We start from the raw sequence: 14462 nt of genomic DNA, 5'->3' as shown, positions 1-14462 counted from the left end.
TTTAGAATGTCTATAAATGTGGATCCCAACGAATCTTTTTCATTATCAACATGGATATTAAAATCACCAACAATTAGGTCTTTATCTGCAGCCAGCACTAACTCAGATAGAAAATCAGCAAATTCTTTAACAGTCTGTATGGTGCCCTGATGGCCTGTATACAGTAGCCAGTACAAACATCACAGGGGATTTATCATTAACACTTGTTTCTTTGGATAATGTTATATGAAGCACCATTACTTTGAACGAATTATACTTGAAACCCGACCTCTGAGAAATACTGAAAATATTGCTATAAATTGTAGCAACACCTCCCCTTTACCTTTTGGACACGGCTCATGTTTGTAACATTAATCTTGGGGTGTGGACTCATTTAAAGTAATGTAATCATCTGGTTTAACCAGGTTTCTGTCAAACTAAGCACGTCTATTTTATGGTCAGTGATCATATCATTTACAAAAAGTGCTTTTGTAGAAAGGGATCTAATATTCAATAAGCCAAGCTTTATAATGTTTATCTGTATTATATCAGTTTTTCATTTGTTGAACGTCAAATAAATTGTTACTCTTACTTTGGTTTGGACGTTTTCTGTATTTTCTAGTTTGGGGAACAGACACAGTGTCTATAGTGTGATATCTAGGTGGAAGAGTCTCTATGTGCTGAGAATTAACTGACTTCTGTTACGTGAGGCGGCTAGCAGGCGGTTTGTTTAGCCAGTCTGTCTGCATCCTGACCTGGGCCCCAGTTAGTCAAGTACGAACTCTAAGACTATGTGCCGTATTTCTAGAGAGAAGAGCGGCACCACCCCAGGAGGGATGAACACCATCCCTTTTCAACAGGTCAGGTCTGCCCCAAAAACTCCAATTGTCTATAAAACCTATGTTATTCTGTGGGCACCACATTCAGCCATTGAGTGACAACAGTCTACTATAAATCTCATCACCACGGTAAGCAGGGAGGGGGCCAGAGCATATTACAGTGTCTGACATCGTACTTGCAAGTTCACACACCTCTTTAACATTATTTTTAGTGATCTCCGACTGATGAAAGTCAAACACCATTAGCGCCGACGTGGATAACAATCTTACTGAATTCACGTCTAGCATTAGCCAGCAATTTGCCAAGAAGACAGGCGCTCTGGCTCCCAGTAAACATTGGACTATGGTGGCTGGTTTTCACATTCCGTACATTAGAATCACCAATAACTAGAGCACTTTCATCAGGTTTCTCAGTGGGTGCGTCACTGAGAGGGGAGAACCTGTTTGATGTTCTGATCGGAATGGAAGAGCGGTATTTTGACCCGCAACTATTCCGCCTCACAGTCACCCAGTTGCCCTGTTGGAGAGGTGCTGAAACCGGTACAATGTACAGGAGTCTCTGAGCTAGTCGCATCCAAAGCAGTATCTACATTCCTCACATTGTTACTATCCTCAACTAAAGTTTGGATGCGGGTCTCTAACTCTGAAATCTTCTCTGTCAGCCTAACTATTTCCCTGCATTTATCACATGTGAATCCCTCGCTGCTGACAGAGACACATAAACAGTACATGTGGCAAGCGGTGCAGGTGACGATGCAAGGAGAAGCCATTACTCACCGTGATTGTAGAGTAATTCCAACTCACCACAGTTGTTTGATGGACAGAAAGTTATACGGAATCATAAATGAAGTAACATTATTCACTGATGATTAAGAAGTTGTTACAAGGTTAAAAGTGTTTTCTTGGATCATGTCTTTCACACCAGATCCACCAGTGGCGCCTGCAGGCTGTATGCACTGAGCCTGACTGACCTATGAAAAATTTTCCCTGCAAATATTTCCGTAGTGATTTCATATTTGTGTCCTGTATTTCTGTCAAATGAACCAGCAATGCTAATCACTCATGATTTAAGCATTCTCTTGAGTCAGTTCTCTCTTTTAGGTGAACTGTTCGAATGCGTTTGGACCGTTCTCTCACTGAATCATTTTTCCTCCCACTGGCCTCTGGTTTGAAATTATCGGGGACTTGAGGCAAAATTGAGGCATTTCATTTAGATCTACTCATATCGTATCTGATTTCTTTTTATGCGTTTTACAGCGTAGTGCATTATAACCCGTCTCACACGATTCTGTTGAGTTTATAAATGTAGTAGCCAATCAGAGGCATTCAGATGAGTCAACGCTGAAACGCCAGAGTTTTGTTTAGTGCACACACTTGCTGACTGAATTCTGCGCTCTCATGAATTCTCATCATAAACTACAAAATGCAGATGTAGGCCTATGTACAAAGTGGGTAAGAGATTTGACAGTGTAGAGAGCTTCACTGATAATAAGTTTTTTTGAGAGTGCTTAAACTCATGCTAGACTATAGTCAGTAATAATATGTTAATGTTCTTTGCTCTCTTTTGGTATATATTTTTTTAGCTGTTTGAATAACCATGGAAATTAAACAAAATAATGAAATAATTAGTACAGTGTTTTTATGAACCTGTGATCACATTAAAATATTTTAATACAATGGAGTTTATATTTATGATATGACACACAGTTTTTGTACTTGCCTAAGACATGTTTATGATGTGCGTAGTTCATAGATTACAACATTAGGCTACTTTTAGCCTTACCCTGGAATTGGTTCACCCTCTGCCTATGTTGAATCATCTGAAGCAGTTCTGGGTCAGTAAAACAAACAAGAACACAGAGACCAAACTGTGCTGGATGAAGTGGACAATCAACTACAAACGACTGAAACAAAAGACTACATTTTGAAAGTTAACTTAAAAAAAAAATCAGCTGAATCATGTGAATAAGCGGCCAATCATTGGCCATTGGTTTTTGTGTCCACCTTTTTTTCAGTTGGTTTCCTATGTGAACTTGCCATGATGTCTGTGACCATTCAGTTGCTTTTTGCTGTTTTCAAAGTTAAAAGATTTTTACGTGTCTAGAGACACCTTCATTAAAAAAAAAAAAACACCAGCTGAAATCCTGCAGCCACCCCTGGGATCCACTATATCTGATTTCTGATTTTAAATGTGATATGCTGTGTCTTTACTCAGTAAATTTACATTTTATTCATTCAGCAGACTTAAAGTCACTTATAAATGAATAGCATCACAATTTATCATAAACTGAGGCAAAACTGATGATTTAATATATCATTATTTTAATTGTGATCCACATTGTCTGACCTCTTTTCTGAAATCATTTTATATGTAAAAAAAATCAATGGTCTAGGGCAGAACAGGATTATTACTAGCACTTTACCAGTGTGGAACTTAATCAGGAGTTGGGAAAGGAAAGCCAAAAATGTGTCGCCTGTTACTCCAATTCACAGATTTTTTGATATTCAGCCTGGAATAATGGATAATGGTTTCACATTGTGGAGAAAAGTTGGTATAACCACTGTATAGGATCTGTTTGAAAAGAATGTGGTGTTATCATTTGAACAGTTGAGGGTTAAATTTAAATGACCCCAAAATAAAATTTTCAAGTATTTACAAATTAGGAGCTTTGTGCATAAGTATATTGTCCCTGGATTTTCTTCTTGCCTCACAGAAAATGTGCTCCTGGATAAAAGATCTGAGAGGTCACTAATTGTGACCAATATTCTATTTGTTCTATTGTTTTGTCATGTCAAAATAAAAATTAAAACAAATAAATAAGTACATAAAAAGTGGACTTTTCACTGTTAAAGCATTGGCCTGTTAAGAGATCACAGCCAGACTCCTGTGATACAGTCATAAATAGTGAAAAACGGTAGTCGTTTCTGTCCATTTTCAGATCTAAAATGCCTTAAGTCTACACAAAAGAAATGATACTTGGAGAGAATTCTTTATCTTAATTTTATCTCTAAATATATCATTCACTGTTTTGTTTTGTTTTTTTCCCTGCAGATGGTGGTCAGGAAGCAAGTTCAGAGAGCCAGAAGCATGTGGAAAACAAATGTAATATTTGCTCCCAGAATTTTTCCAGTGAGAGTCAACTTCAGAGACACCTACGAGACCATGAGGTCAACGATAAGGCAAGAGATTGCACAATATCATCTCACATAAGATCTGTATTGACAGGTGAATTTCATATGAGATATCATTTAACACATGCTTTAAATTAAGATGTAATGTATAAATTATAATAGACTTGCATGAAATACTTATTTGACAGGCTCATAGCCGACTAACTATCGTGTGAATAATCAGTAAGATGAGTAATTCACAAGCATGCTGTGAACAATTAAAAATGTAAATCACTATTGGTAAAAGCCTACTGCATTTTTCTCTATTTACTATTTTCACTTATTTCCCAACAGACGTTTTTTTTTTTTTTCTTTTCAGAATGCTGCTCAGAATCCTTAAAAAAGCTGTTCTTGTGCATGTAAAAAGACTCATTAAATTTAAATATCAATGTCTAATGTTAAGCATTGATTTCTGCACATTGTAACAAATAACTAAAAGTAGGGTGCAATTTCAGTAGTTTTTTTTTTATTTTTTACTTTTAATGTATTGGTCCTGTTTTGGTATTAATGGCAAATGTGCTGTTCAGGAACTGCTAATAACATAACTGTTACTTATTTCTTCTTGGATGCAGCCATATCGGTGTGACCAGTGTCCTATGTCCTTTAATGTGGAGTACAATCTTGGCCTTCATAAATCCACTCACACTACCAGTGAACCCAAATGCCCAGTATGCAATAAGAAGTTCTCAAGAGTGGCCAGTCTGAAGGCTCATGTCATGATACACGAAAAAGAAGAGGTCAGACAACTTTCTTTAAATCCACTGGACATTTACTCTATGGTTAATTGAATCTTTGATATTTGTCCCAAAGTAAGGACAAATAAGTTTGATCCTGCCAGTCAGGTTAATTCGGAATGAAAATACTAATTGTCTTTCAGTCTCTTTTTGCATTATTTTTTAGCAATATTATGCTTTGTGTTGTCAGAACTTCCTGTGCTCTGAGTGTGGAGATGAATTCATTCTTCAGAGTCAGCTTTCTTTGCATCTTGAGGAACATAAGCAAGAACTCAATGGAACAAAGTCACACACTTGCAAGACCTGCAGCAAAGAGTTCTCGACACAAAACCTGCTGAAAGAACATTTGAAAAGTCATGCCAAAATCAGGTGTGATTACATAGTGATTACTGTTGAATCAATGATGTTGTCTTCAGCTGAAGGGTTTAGACATAAATGAAAACACTGTCGTCACTTACATGTGCATTTTTTTTCTTTAAAAAGATGTTTAATCAAATGTTCACACAGCACTTCAGTATGCCACCACAGTTTATCTAGTCAAAAGAAATGATTTGGTCACTATAAGAGACAATCAAATAAGCCAAGCTAACTTTTCTCAGAAATTATCTTTGTGTTCCATGAAATATGGAAAGTCAGACAAATTTGGAACAACATGAGGGTGAGTAAATTAAAACATGATAGAATGGTTTTCATTTTTCTCAAACTGAACTCTTTGGGCACATTGAATAATTTGTAAAAGATTTTTAGATGGGATGCTGCTCAATCTCATGAATGTTCAGAATATATCATGTAGATTTATGTCAAAACAAACCCAAAACAAAACATTCTTTTAAAAGAAGCAGGGTGGCATGTATAAACTGAAATACACAACATGAATTTTAATCTGAACAGATTTTAAAACACATCATACACTTACTTTTTTTTTTTTGGTAAATGGTTACACAGAAAAACTGGACATCATGCAAGAAATGATTGAGAATCACACACTGCTGGAGATTCAAATCTTAATTAATATAAACTCTTCACTGATCAGTTGTATTTTATAATCAGCTCAGAATATTAAACATGATTAAAATCCTTTAATATAGTCTGAAGCAAAAAATGGAGTCTGTGTCCAAGAAACAAAATGTTATTTTCTATTAAATTTGTCAATTTGTCAATTGAGACCAATTGCCCAATAATTGCAGACTGGCTCTGACTTATGGAAAGTGTTGACTCCTCCAAACTGCAAGCAGGTGCAAAAATATGAGAAAAAAATCATGGTGTGTATTCCAGCGAAGAAAAATATAAGCCTAATAATTCAAATTATGTAATATCCTAAAAACACATAAATCTTTCAAAGTGAAACTGAGAGATAACAATAGACGAGTCATGATGCCGTGTTGAAGAGCTTAACTTAAAGATTTCCAACAAATGCCCAAAAATCAGAAGCACAAGACTATCCGAGAGAAACACAAATGCATTGCAGATGCTTGAATGATATTTAGCAATTTAAAGGGAAGATAACACACGCGGTTTCTGCCAATCTCATGGTAATCTTGAGTACCTAAAGCAGGGATCCTCAAATCTGACCCACGAGATCCAATTTCCTGCAGAGTTTAGCTCTAACCCTAATCAAACACACCTGAGCATGCTAATCAATAGGTGTGTTCGACTTGAAGCAGCGCTGCGCAGAATGAATAGGGTATGACATCAAAGTACAGCGAGAGCGATAAGAGAGCAGAAGGATCCTTATGCTTTTGAATTGCTCTTGTGGTACTTTGTCATAACAGTACTTTGTCTGTAACAGCTCCTATAAAACTCCAGATTGTGGTAATCTACCGTCCCCCTGACCAAATTCTAGCCACCTTCCTAGAGGAGCTGGACGGACTGCTGTCCTCTTTCATGGAGGATGACACTCCACTCTTAGTCTTCTGCGATTTCAACATTCACCTAGACAGGCCTTATGCTACAGACTTCCATTCACTCCTAGCTTCGTTTGATCTCAAACGCCTCACCACTACTAGCACGCCAGTGTTAATTTTGGCAGGCATTTTTGATTTAGTCTTAGTCTTTATCTTGAGACGAAAATACTTAATAGTTTTAGTCACATTTTAGTCATTTGAGTCTATCATAGTTTTAGTCTAGTTTTAGTCGACGAAGTCATTGCATTTTTGTCAACTTTTAGTCATTACTTTTAGTCAAACTGCAGTTACCAACATTTATTTTGGTAGCTATTTTATATGTAGTATTCTAACAAAAATAGTCATCAATACTTCTCTCTTTAGACCAAATCAATTAAGCTTATGAGAAATTTGAATTAAGGATTGAATTTGGAAAAACTGGAATAAATTTTCATTTTTTGGTAGAAATATAAATTAAACTCATTTTTCAGATACAGTAGGTTTACTTAACAAGTATACATTTATTTAACATCTTTTGTTGGTTAACATTTATGACAGATAATTAAGAATGCTGTCCATTTAAGACGGAAGGTATGTAAGTAATAGCCTACTGACACACATTCAGTTTTCACCCACCTGTTTAAGCTCACTTAAACCATAACGGACTGTATTTCCGTGAGATACTCTACATGAGAGACATTTGGACTGCTGTGTGTGTATTTGAGCACTGAGAACTGATCGCGCGCTGTATGAGAACTGAAGAAGTGGAGCGTGTGCGAGAGAGAGAGCACTTCTATCAGCGCGTTTCCGCCTATCGCACCTTCACTAACTTTAAGTTAATCGACAATTAATTGTGACTCCCGGGAAAAACAGAACGTCTGGTCACCCACTCCCTAACCCTTCGGGTGCTGAGACCATTGTTTCAGATCGCTAGTTCGCGTTTTGGTAGCCTATCCGTCCACTGCGGCTGCCATGCAAACGCACCTTATCCAATGACAGAGACGCAGATTTTGAAAGACAAGACAGTTAACTTAGCCTATAGGATGTATTTTGAATGTCCGGTAGTCCTCAAATAACATTTTAGTCCCGTCTCGTCTTGTTAACGAAGACGCGCATAAATTTCGTCATAGTTTTTATCATCAGATATTAGTTTTAGCTCGTCAACGTCTCGTCTTAGTCACAGAAAAAAGGTTCGTTGACGAATATTTTTCGTCATCGTCGTCTTCGTCAACGAAATTAACACTGTAGCACGCACAAATCAGGCAACCAACTTGACTTAATTTACACACGCAATTGTACTACAGATAACATTCTGGTACAACCACTACATATCTCTGACCATTTCTTCATTACATTTACTTTACATTTTGCTACCCAGGTGCCACCATCTCCCTTACCGGTTACTTTCAGACGCAACCTACGCTCCCTTTCCCCCTCCCTTCTTTCCTCTGTAGTATCCTCCTCTCTTCCCTCGCCTAACCATTTCTCATCTCTGGATGTGAATGCAGCTACTGACACTTTATGCTCTACCTTAACCTCTTGTCTAGACGACATCTGTCCTCTCTCCTCCAGGCCAGCACGGGCTGCCCCTTCTAACCCCTGGTTATCCGATGTTCTTCGTGAGAATCGGACCAAACTCAGTGTGGCAGAGAGAAAATAGCGCAAATCAAACGATCCGTCGGACCTGAGTAGGCATCAGTCTTTGCTTTCATCTTTCTCTCCTGAAGTCCACACTGCCAAATCCTCACATTTCCACAACAAGATCAACAGCGCTCCAGACATGCGTAATCTCTTCAGAACATTTAATTCTCTCCTCTGTCCCCCTCCTCCACCTCCCACCACTTCGATAACAGCTGACGACTTTGCCACTTTTTTCACAGACAAAACTAGAACAATTAGTAACCAGTTCTCAACTCCACACACACAGGACCTCCAATCAACCACATCCACTGCTCAAACTCCCATCTTCTCCTTCTGTCCCCTCACCGAGGCAGAAGTATCCAAACTTCTCCTCTCCAGCCATCCTACAACATGTCCTCTCGACCCAATCCCCTCACACCTTCTCCAAACAATCTCTCCCATACTCTTACCGGCACTCACACACATTATCAACACATCTCTCCTCACAGGCATCTTCCCCACAGCATTCAAGCATGCTTGAGTAATCCCACTGCTCAAAAAACCTACATTAAACACTTCTCTTTTAGAAAACTACAGACCTGTCTCTCTCCTTCCATTCACAGCGAAACACTCGAACGAGTTGTCTTCAACCAGCTCTCACTGTTTCTTTCAAAGTACAATAAACTGGATGCTAAACAGTCAGGTTTCAGGAGTGGCCATTCAACAGAGACAGCGCTACTCTCAGTCACTGAAGCCCTGCGAATTGCAAAGGCCGATTCCAAATCATCAGTCCTCATTCTGCTGGATCTTTCTGCTGCTTTTGACACTGTCAATCATCAGATTCTCCTGTCTACCCTCTCATCACTGGGCATCACTGGGATTCCACTTCATTGGTTTGAATCCTATCTCACCGGTAGATCTTTCAGGGTGGCCTGGGGAGGGGAGGTTTCAAACCACATAAACTGGTCACTGGAGTTCCTCAGGGATCGGTTCTTGGACCCCTCCTCTTCTCCACATACACTACATCACTGGGTCCCATCATACATGCACATGGCTTCTCCTATCACTGCTACGCCGATGACATACAGCTCTATCTGTCTTTTGAACCAGATGACCCAACGGTAGCTGCACGGATCTCAGGCTGCCTGGCGGACATCTCGGCATGGATGAAAGAACATCACCTACAGCTCAACCTGGCAAAGACGGAGCTTCTTGTCTTCCCTGCCACTCCGACTCTACAGCATGACTTCACGATTCAGTTAGGTTCATCAATGATTACCCCATCGACTTCGGTCAGAAATCTTGGTGTAATCTTTGATGACCAGCTGACCTTCAAAGAGCACATTGCAAAGACTGCTTGATCCTGCAGGTTTGCACTACACAACATCAGAAAGATCAGGCCCTTTCTGACAAAGCATGCTGCACAACTTCTTGTCCAGGCCCTTGTCGTTTCTAGGCTGGACTACTGCAATGCTCTTCTGGCTGGTCTGCCATCAAACACAATCAAACCTCTACAAATGATTCAGAATGCAGCGGCACAACTGGTCTTCAACAAGCCCAAAAGAGCCCATGTTACACCTCGCTTCATCTCCTTGCACTGGCTACCAGTGGCAGCTCGCATCAAGTTCAAGACACTGATGCTTGCATACAGAACTACCACAGGCTCAGCACCCTCCTACTTCCACTCACTATTACAAACCTACATCCCCTCCAGAAGTCTGAGATCTGCTAGTGAGCGACGCCTTGTGGTACCATCACAGAGAGGCTCAAAATCACTCTACAGAACATTCTCGTTCACCATTCCTGGCTGGTGGAATAATCTTCCCACCCCTATCCGGAATGCTGGATCCCTGTCAATCTTCAAGCAACAACTGAAAACTCAACTCTTTCGGCAGTACTTCACTTCATCCTAAAATCAAAAAAAAAAAAAAAAAAAACCTTAATCTTTCCCTCTATCTTTCTCTCCTTCCTTTACTAGCTTGTACTTATTTGAACAATGACTGAGACTTGGTGTCACTTCCTCTGTCTGATTGCCTCTTCAAGATGAATCACTTTTTGTATTCCCCAATTGTAAGTCGCTTTGGATAAAAGCGTCTGCCAAATGACTAAATGTAAATGTCATAGACTGATCATTCTGCGCAGCGCCGCTTCAAGTCGAACACACCTAATGTCTTCAGGATCATTAGAAAATCATAGGTAGCTGAGTTTAGCTGCGTTCATGCCATGTTGTAATTATGGTAATTCCAAGATGACAGAATGTGACAGTCTACTTGGAGATGAGTTAAGGGTTTCTATGGCAACACTACTTGTAACACTACTTACAACTTGTTAGCTAGGAATGTTCTGAGAGTTATGACTCGTGACAGTTGTACCTGACTGCAGCCAGATTCATTTAGGTGCTACTTAGGTGTTACTTAGGCTCAGAGTCCGAGCACATAGAAAGCTCTGAGTAAAATGTAATGTGTTGTCAGCGTCTCGTTCCCCTATTCAGAGAACCAAAGCTACGTACGTAACCGAGATGTTCCCTGTCATAGGTTCACTCAAGCTGCATAGCGATTGCTATGGGAATGATATACCATAATGTCTTCACATACCTGAAGATAGCAGGAGACCAAGGAAAAAGTCTGCTCAAGCAGATAAGACCTGGGAGCCAGGAGCCGTCCTCATGTCCAGACCATAGAACTTGATGAAGCTGTTCGGAGTGGACCATCCTGCCGCAACACAAATATCCTCCAAAGAAGAACCCTTAAAGAGAGCCTGCGTAGAAGCCATGCCATGTGCCCCATAGGCTGCAGTGATAGCCTTGATCACCCAATGAGACATCCTCTGTTTGGTGACCACAGCTCCTTTGTTTTTGCCAAAACACACTAACAGCTGGTCACACCTATGCCACTGGGCCATGCGGTCAACATAGATCTTCACTGCCCTTACTGGGTAGAGGCCAAGAGGCCGCACATCAAACCCAGCCCTCAAGTCAGAAGGGGAATAACCCTCCAAAACTACCTGTTGGAAGTTAAATGGCGCAATAGTAATTTAACCATCCCAGGAGCAAAGTCCATACAAGAAGTGCTGACAGAGAGAGCCTGCAGATCTCATATTCTTATAAGAGAAGACAGAGCCACCAAAAGGAATGTCTTAAGAGTCAGAAGCTTTTCCAACATTGACACTAATGGCTCAAACAGAAAACCTGCCAGACCCTCCAGAACAATAAATAAGTCCCATGAAAAAATTTGTGCAGGGTGGAAAGGTCCAAGTTGTCTCGACCTTTGCATAAAACGGGACACCCAGTGGGTGTCGCTCAACAGAAACTGCCGCCACTCTAAAGGTGCGTTCACACCAGACGAGAATGAGGTGTTAAGCGCGAGTGATTTACTTGTTAATTCAATGCAAAGATGCGAATAGACATCCTGCGGCGCGATTTAGGTGAATGACTCGGCGCGAATTGAACGTTTCGGGCGAGTTGAAAAATCTGAACTTTGGTGAAAATTCGCGCCGCGTTAACCAATCAGGAGCTAGCTCTAGTAGTGACGTGATTACGATGTAGCGAGCGGAGGCAGAAGCCCCTCCCTGACGCGAATTTGCGTCTGTTGTGAAGTGAATTTCACGCGCGAATGAAGCGAGTAAATTCAAAATGTTCAAGCGTCCAACTACGCGCGATTTATTCGCGGAAGTCGGATCTGGTGTGAACACACTGTAAGAGTGGCAGGGGCTGCCCCAATTGAAAAGTGGCTCTGCAGAAACTCTAGTACTGGAGCTACATGGCAATGAATTGGGTCTTGGTTGTTCTGCATGCACAAAGAAGCAAAACTTTCCACTTAAGGGTGAACAGGCACCTCGTCTTTGACTCTGAACTTTCTGTGCCTCTTCACAATCTGGATGTGGAAGTACACACTTCAGATCTAGGATCACAACCAATCTCCGGTTCGGATATGAATTGCATCCTGAATTTGCTTACCCTGAGCACAAGATTAAACCACCATCCTTTTTGGGCACAACAATATAATGGCTGTAGAAGCCTGGATACATCTGTGCGGGGGAATTTCCTCTATAGCCCCCTTTCTCTAGGAGTGACAAAATCTCCTGACTCAAAACCGTCATTCTCCAAGAACAAGCTGTCGTGGGCAGAATCCTGCTGAAAGGAGGCCGGCCTTTCCAGAATTGGATGGTGTAGCCTTGTCAAACAGTACGAAACACCCACTGTGAGATCTCAGGCAAGCATTGCCATGCGGCCACATAATCTGCTAGAGGCTTTAGTCACTTAAAAAGGGGTCATTGGATGCCAAATTTCCACAAGTTGATATGATTCTTTAGGGTCTTAATGAAAAGTCTATAACATACTTTGGTTAAAATTTCTCAGTGGTAGTTTAAAATAACACCCTTTTTACCCTTTCAAAAACAGCTCTTTTAACAGCAAAACATTTTGTTGCATGTCTCTTTAAATGCTAATGAGCTCTGTTCACTCCGCCCCACTCTTCCATGGGTGACGAGCCTTTCTCATGAGAATGTTTACTTTAGCTGCATTCATTGCGGAACTTGCTAACTAGCACATTATTAGAAAAGGCGATTTGCAAAGATTCATAAAAAAAACTTACACTCACTTCTTCTGTAGGTGAGGATGGATCACAATGATTCACGCGAACATAGATGCATTTAGGTAGATCAGGGGTGCATTCTCTTCAATAACAAAAGTAATCCACTGCATCTTCAGCGGCTCAGATGTCGGGAGTAAATGACGACTGCTATGTTCTTTATTATATCCAACAACAAAACACCTCAATCACTTAGGAGACATTCTTGTCTACCTCTGCTCCGGCGTTGAAACAAATGCGGACGATTTACAGCTAACTCAGGGCATGTCTATGGTTAAACACCAGTGTCACTCAACAATCATGGGAGGGGCCTGGGTCTGTGTGTTGTCACACAGCCAAGAATCTGAGAAGAGCTTGATTTGAGAAAGATATTATTTATAGGGATTAAAAGAAAACCCAATGGGTGGATTTTTATCATTATAGGGTGGATGTGTAAAAACACTGCCAACACATATTTATGTTCAAACAACTTGTAAAAGTGAATTTTGCATCCGATGACCCCTTTAAATAATGTCCAACTGCCGTTCAGACTGACTCCCCACACCACTAGTTGAAGCTCTGAATGCATGCGCAAATCCACTTGATAAGCTTGGAGCATGGCCATCGAATGAAGAGTGGCTGCTGCTTGTCCAGCAGTGATGCAGGACTGCTGGTTTGTACAGCAGTAGAGGCTGTGATTTCCAAGAAGGTGCTGAAGTTAGCACAAGATAGGCTGAGAGAGTTTCTTTGATGACCGGCATCGCTGCATAACCGTGCACTGCCATTTTGAAAACTGTGGCAAAATCAGTGTAGCAGAATTAGTAATGCGTGCCGAAAAGCGTCGTGTCCAAGACTTAGAAGCCTTGTGGTGGAGGACTTGGAAGAAAGGGAGAGATATATAAGGCTGGTCTGAGGGGGGGTGTGTCTGGTCAAAAATCGGTCATCCAAGTTTAGACTGGGCCTGATTTTGAAGTGGTTTTCTATTCCATTCAAGCCCCAGCTTGTCTAAAGCACGAGTAATCACATCTAATAACTCTGTATAAGACAGGGAAGTGTGCTTCTCCTGTCCGCTTGGAGAGAGAGAACAGCACAATTCACTCACGAGGTCCTCAGAATCAGATGGCCCACAACCAAAGGAAAATGAATGACAAGCCTCTGGGGTAGGCCGCTATTCGGCATTAGTAAAGAAAACCGGGTCCGCGTAATGATCTTCTAACTCTTGCATGTGCCCCGGCAAGAGAACTCCATTCCATCCTCCATGTGCCCTGGCTCGCGATCATCACCTCAAGCATCTGTGTCATGTGGAGCCTTGAAGGCAACCCTCGGGCATAAAACTTTTAAACGCAGGCTATCGCAGTCAGATACTATCTCCTGAAGTTCATTGTGTCTGCTTGAGAGAAATATATTTCTCTGAAAGACGCCAAGAACACAAGAGAAAAATTCCTATGGGTGACAGAAAAATCTGCATTCTGAATCTGATAACATAGAGCACAGCACATTCTTATAGCATACGTTCGTATCCCTTTGGGCGGTGCTAGCACTACTGGCCAATAGAATGGCATGATGGTATAAAGGCTTCAGACATTCGTCACACCAAAGGTATTCCCATAGTGACAATTACACCGCTCAAATGAAACTATGATGTGGGACGTTGATTTTGTAGTCTAA

General features: G+C 40.8%; 1 protein-coding gene across 1 annotated transcript in view; it reads left to right on the top strand.

Annotated features, from left to right (window-relative positions):
• Positions 1 to 14462, top strand: part of znf236 (zinc finger protein 236) — a 68935-nt gene that overhangs the window by 8997 nt on the left and 45476 nt on the right. Inside the window, exons 2-4 of the mRNA XM_079445912.1 lie at positions 3871 to 3998; positions 4562 to 4726; positions 4914 to 5092. Coding sequence (XP_079302038.1) covers positions 3871 to 3998; positions 4562 to 4726; positions 4914 to 5092 — 472 coding nt within the window. The remainder of the gene's footprint in view (positions 1 to 3870; positions 3999 to 4561; positions 4727 to 4913; positions 5093 to 14462) is intronic.

This window comes from Barbus barbus (assembly GCF_936440315.1).
Source record: "Barbus barbus genome assembly, chromosome: 21".
Classification (NCBI taxonomy): Eukaryota; Metazoa; Chordata; class Actinopteri; order Cypriniformes; family Cyprinidae; genus Barbus; species Barbus barbus.
Note: the sequence above shows the minus strand (reverse complement) of the source record. Positions and strands in the feature narration are given on the sequence as shown.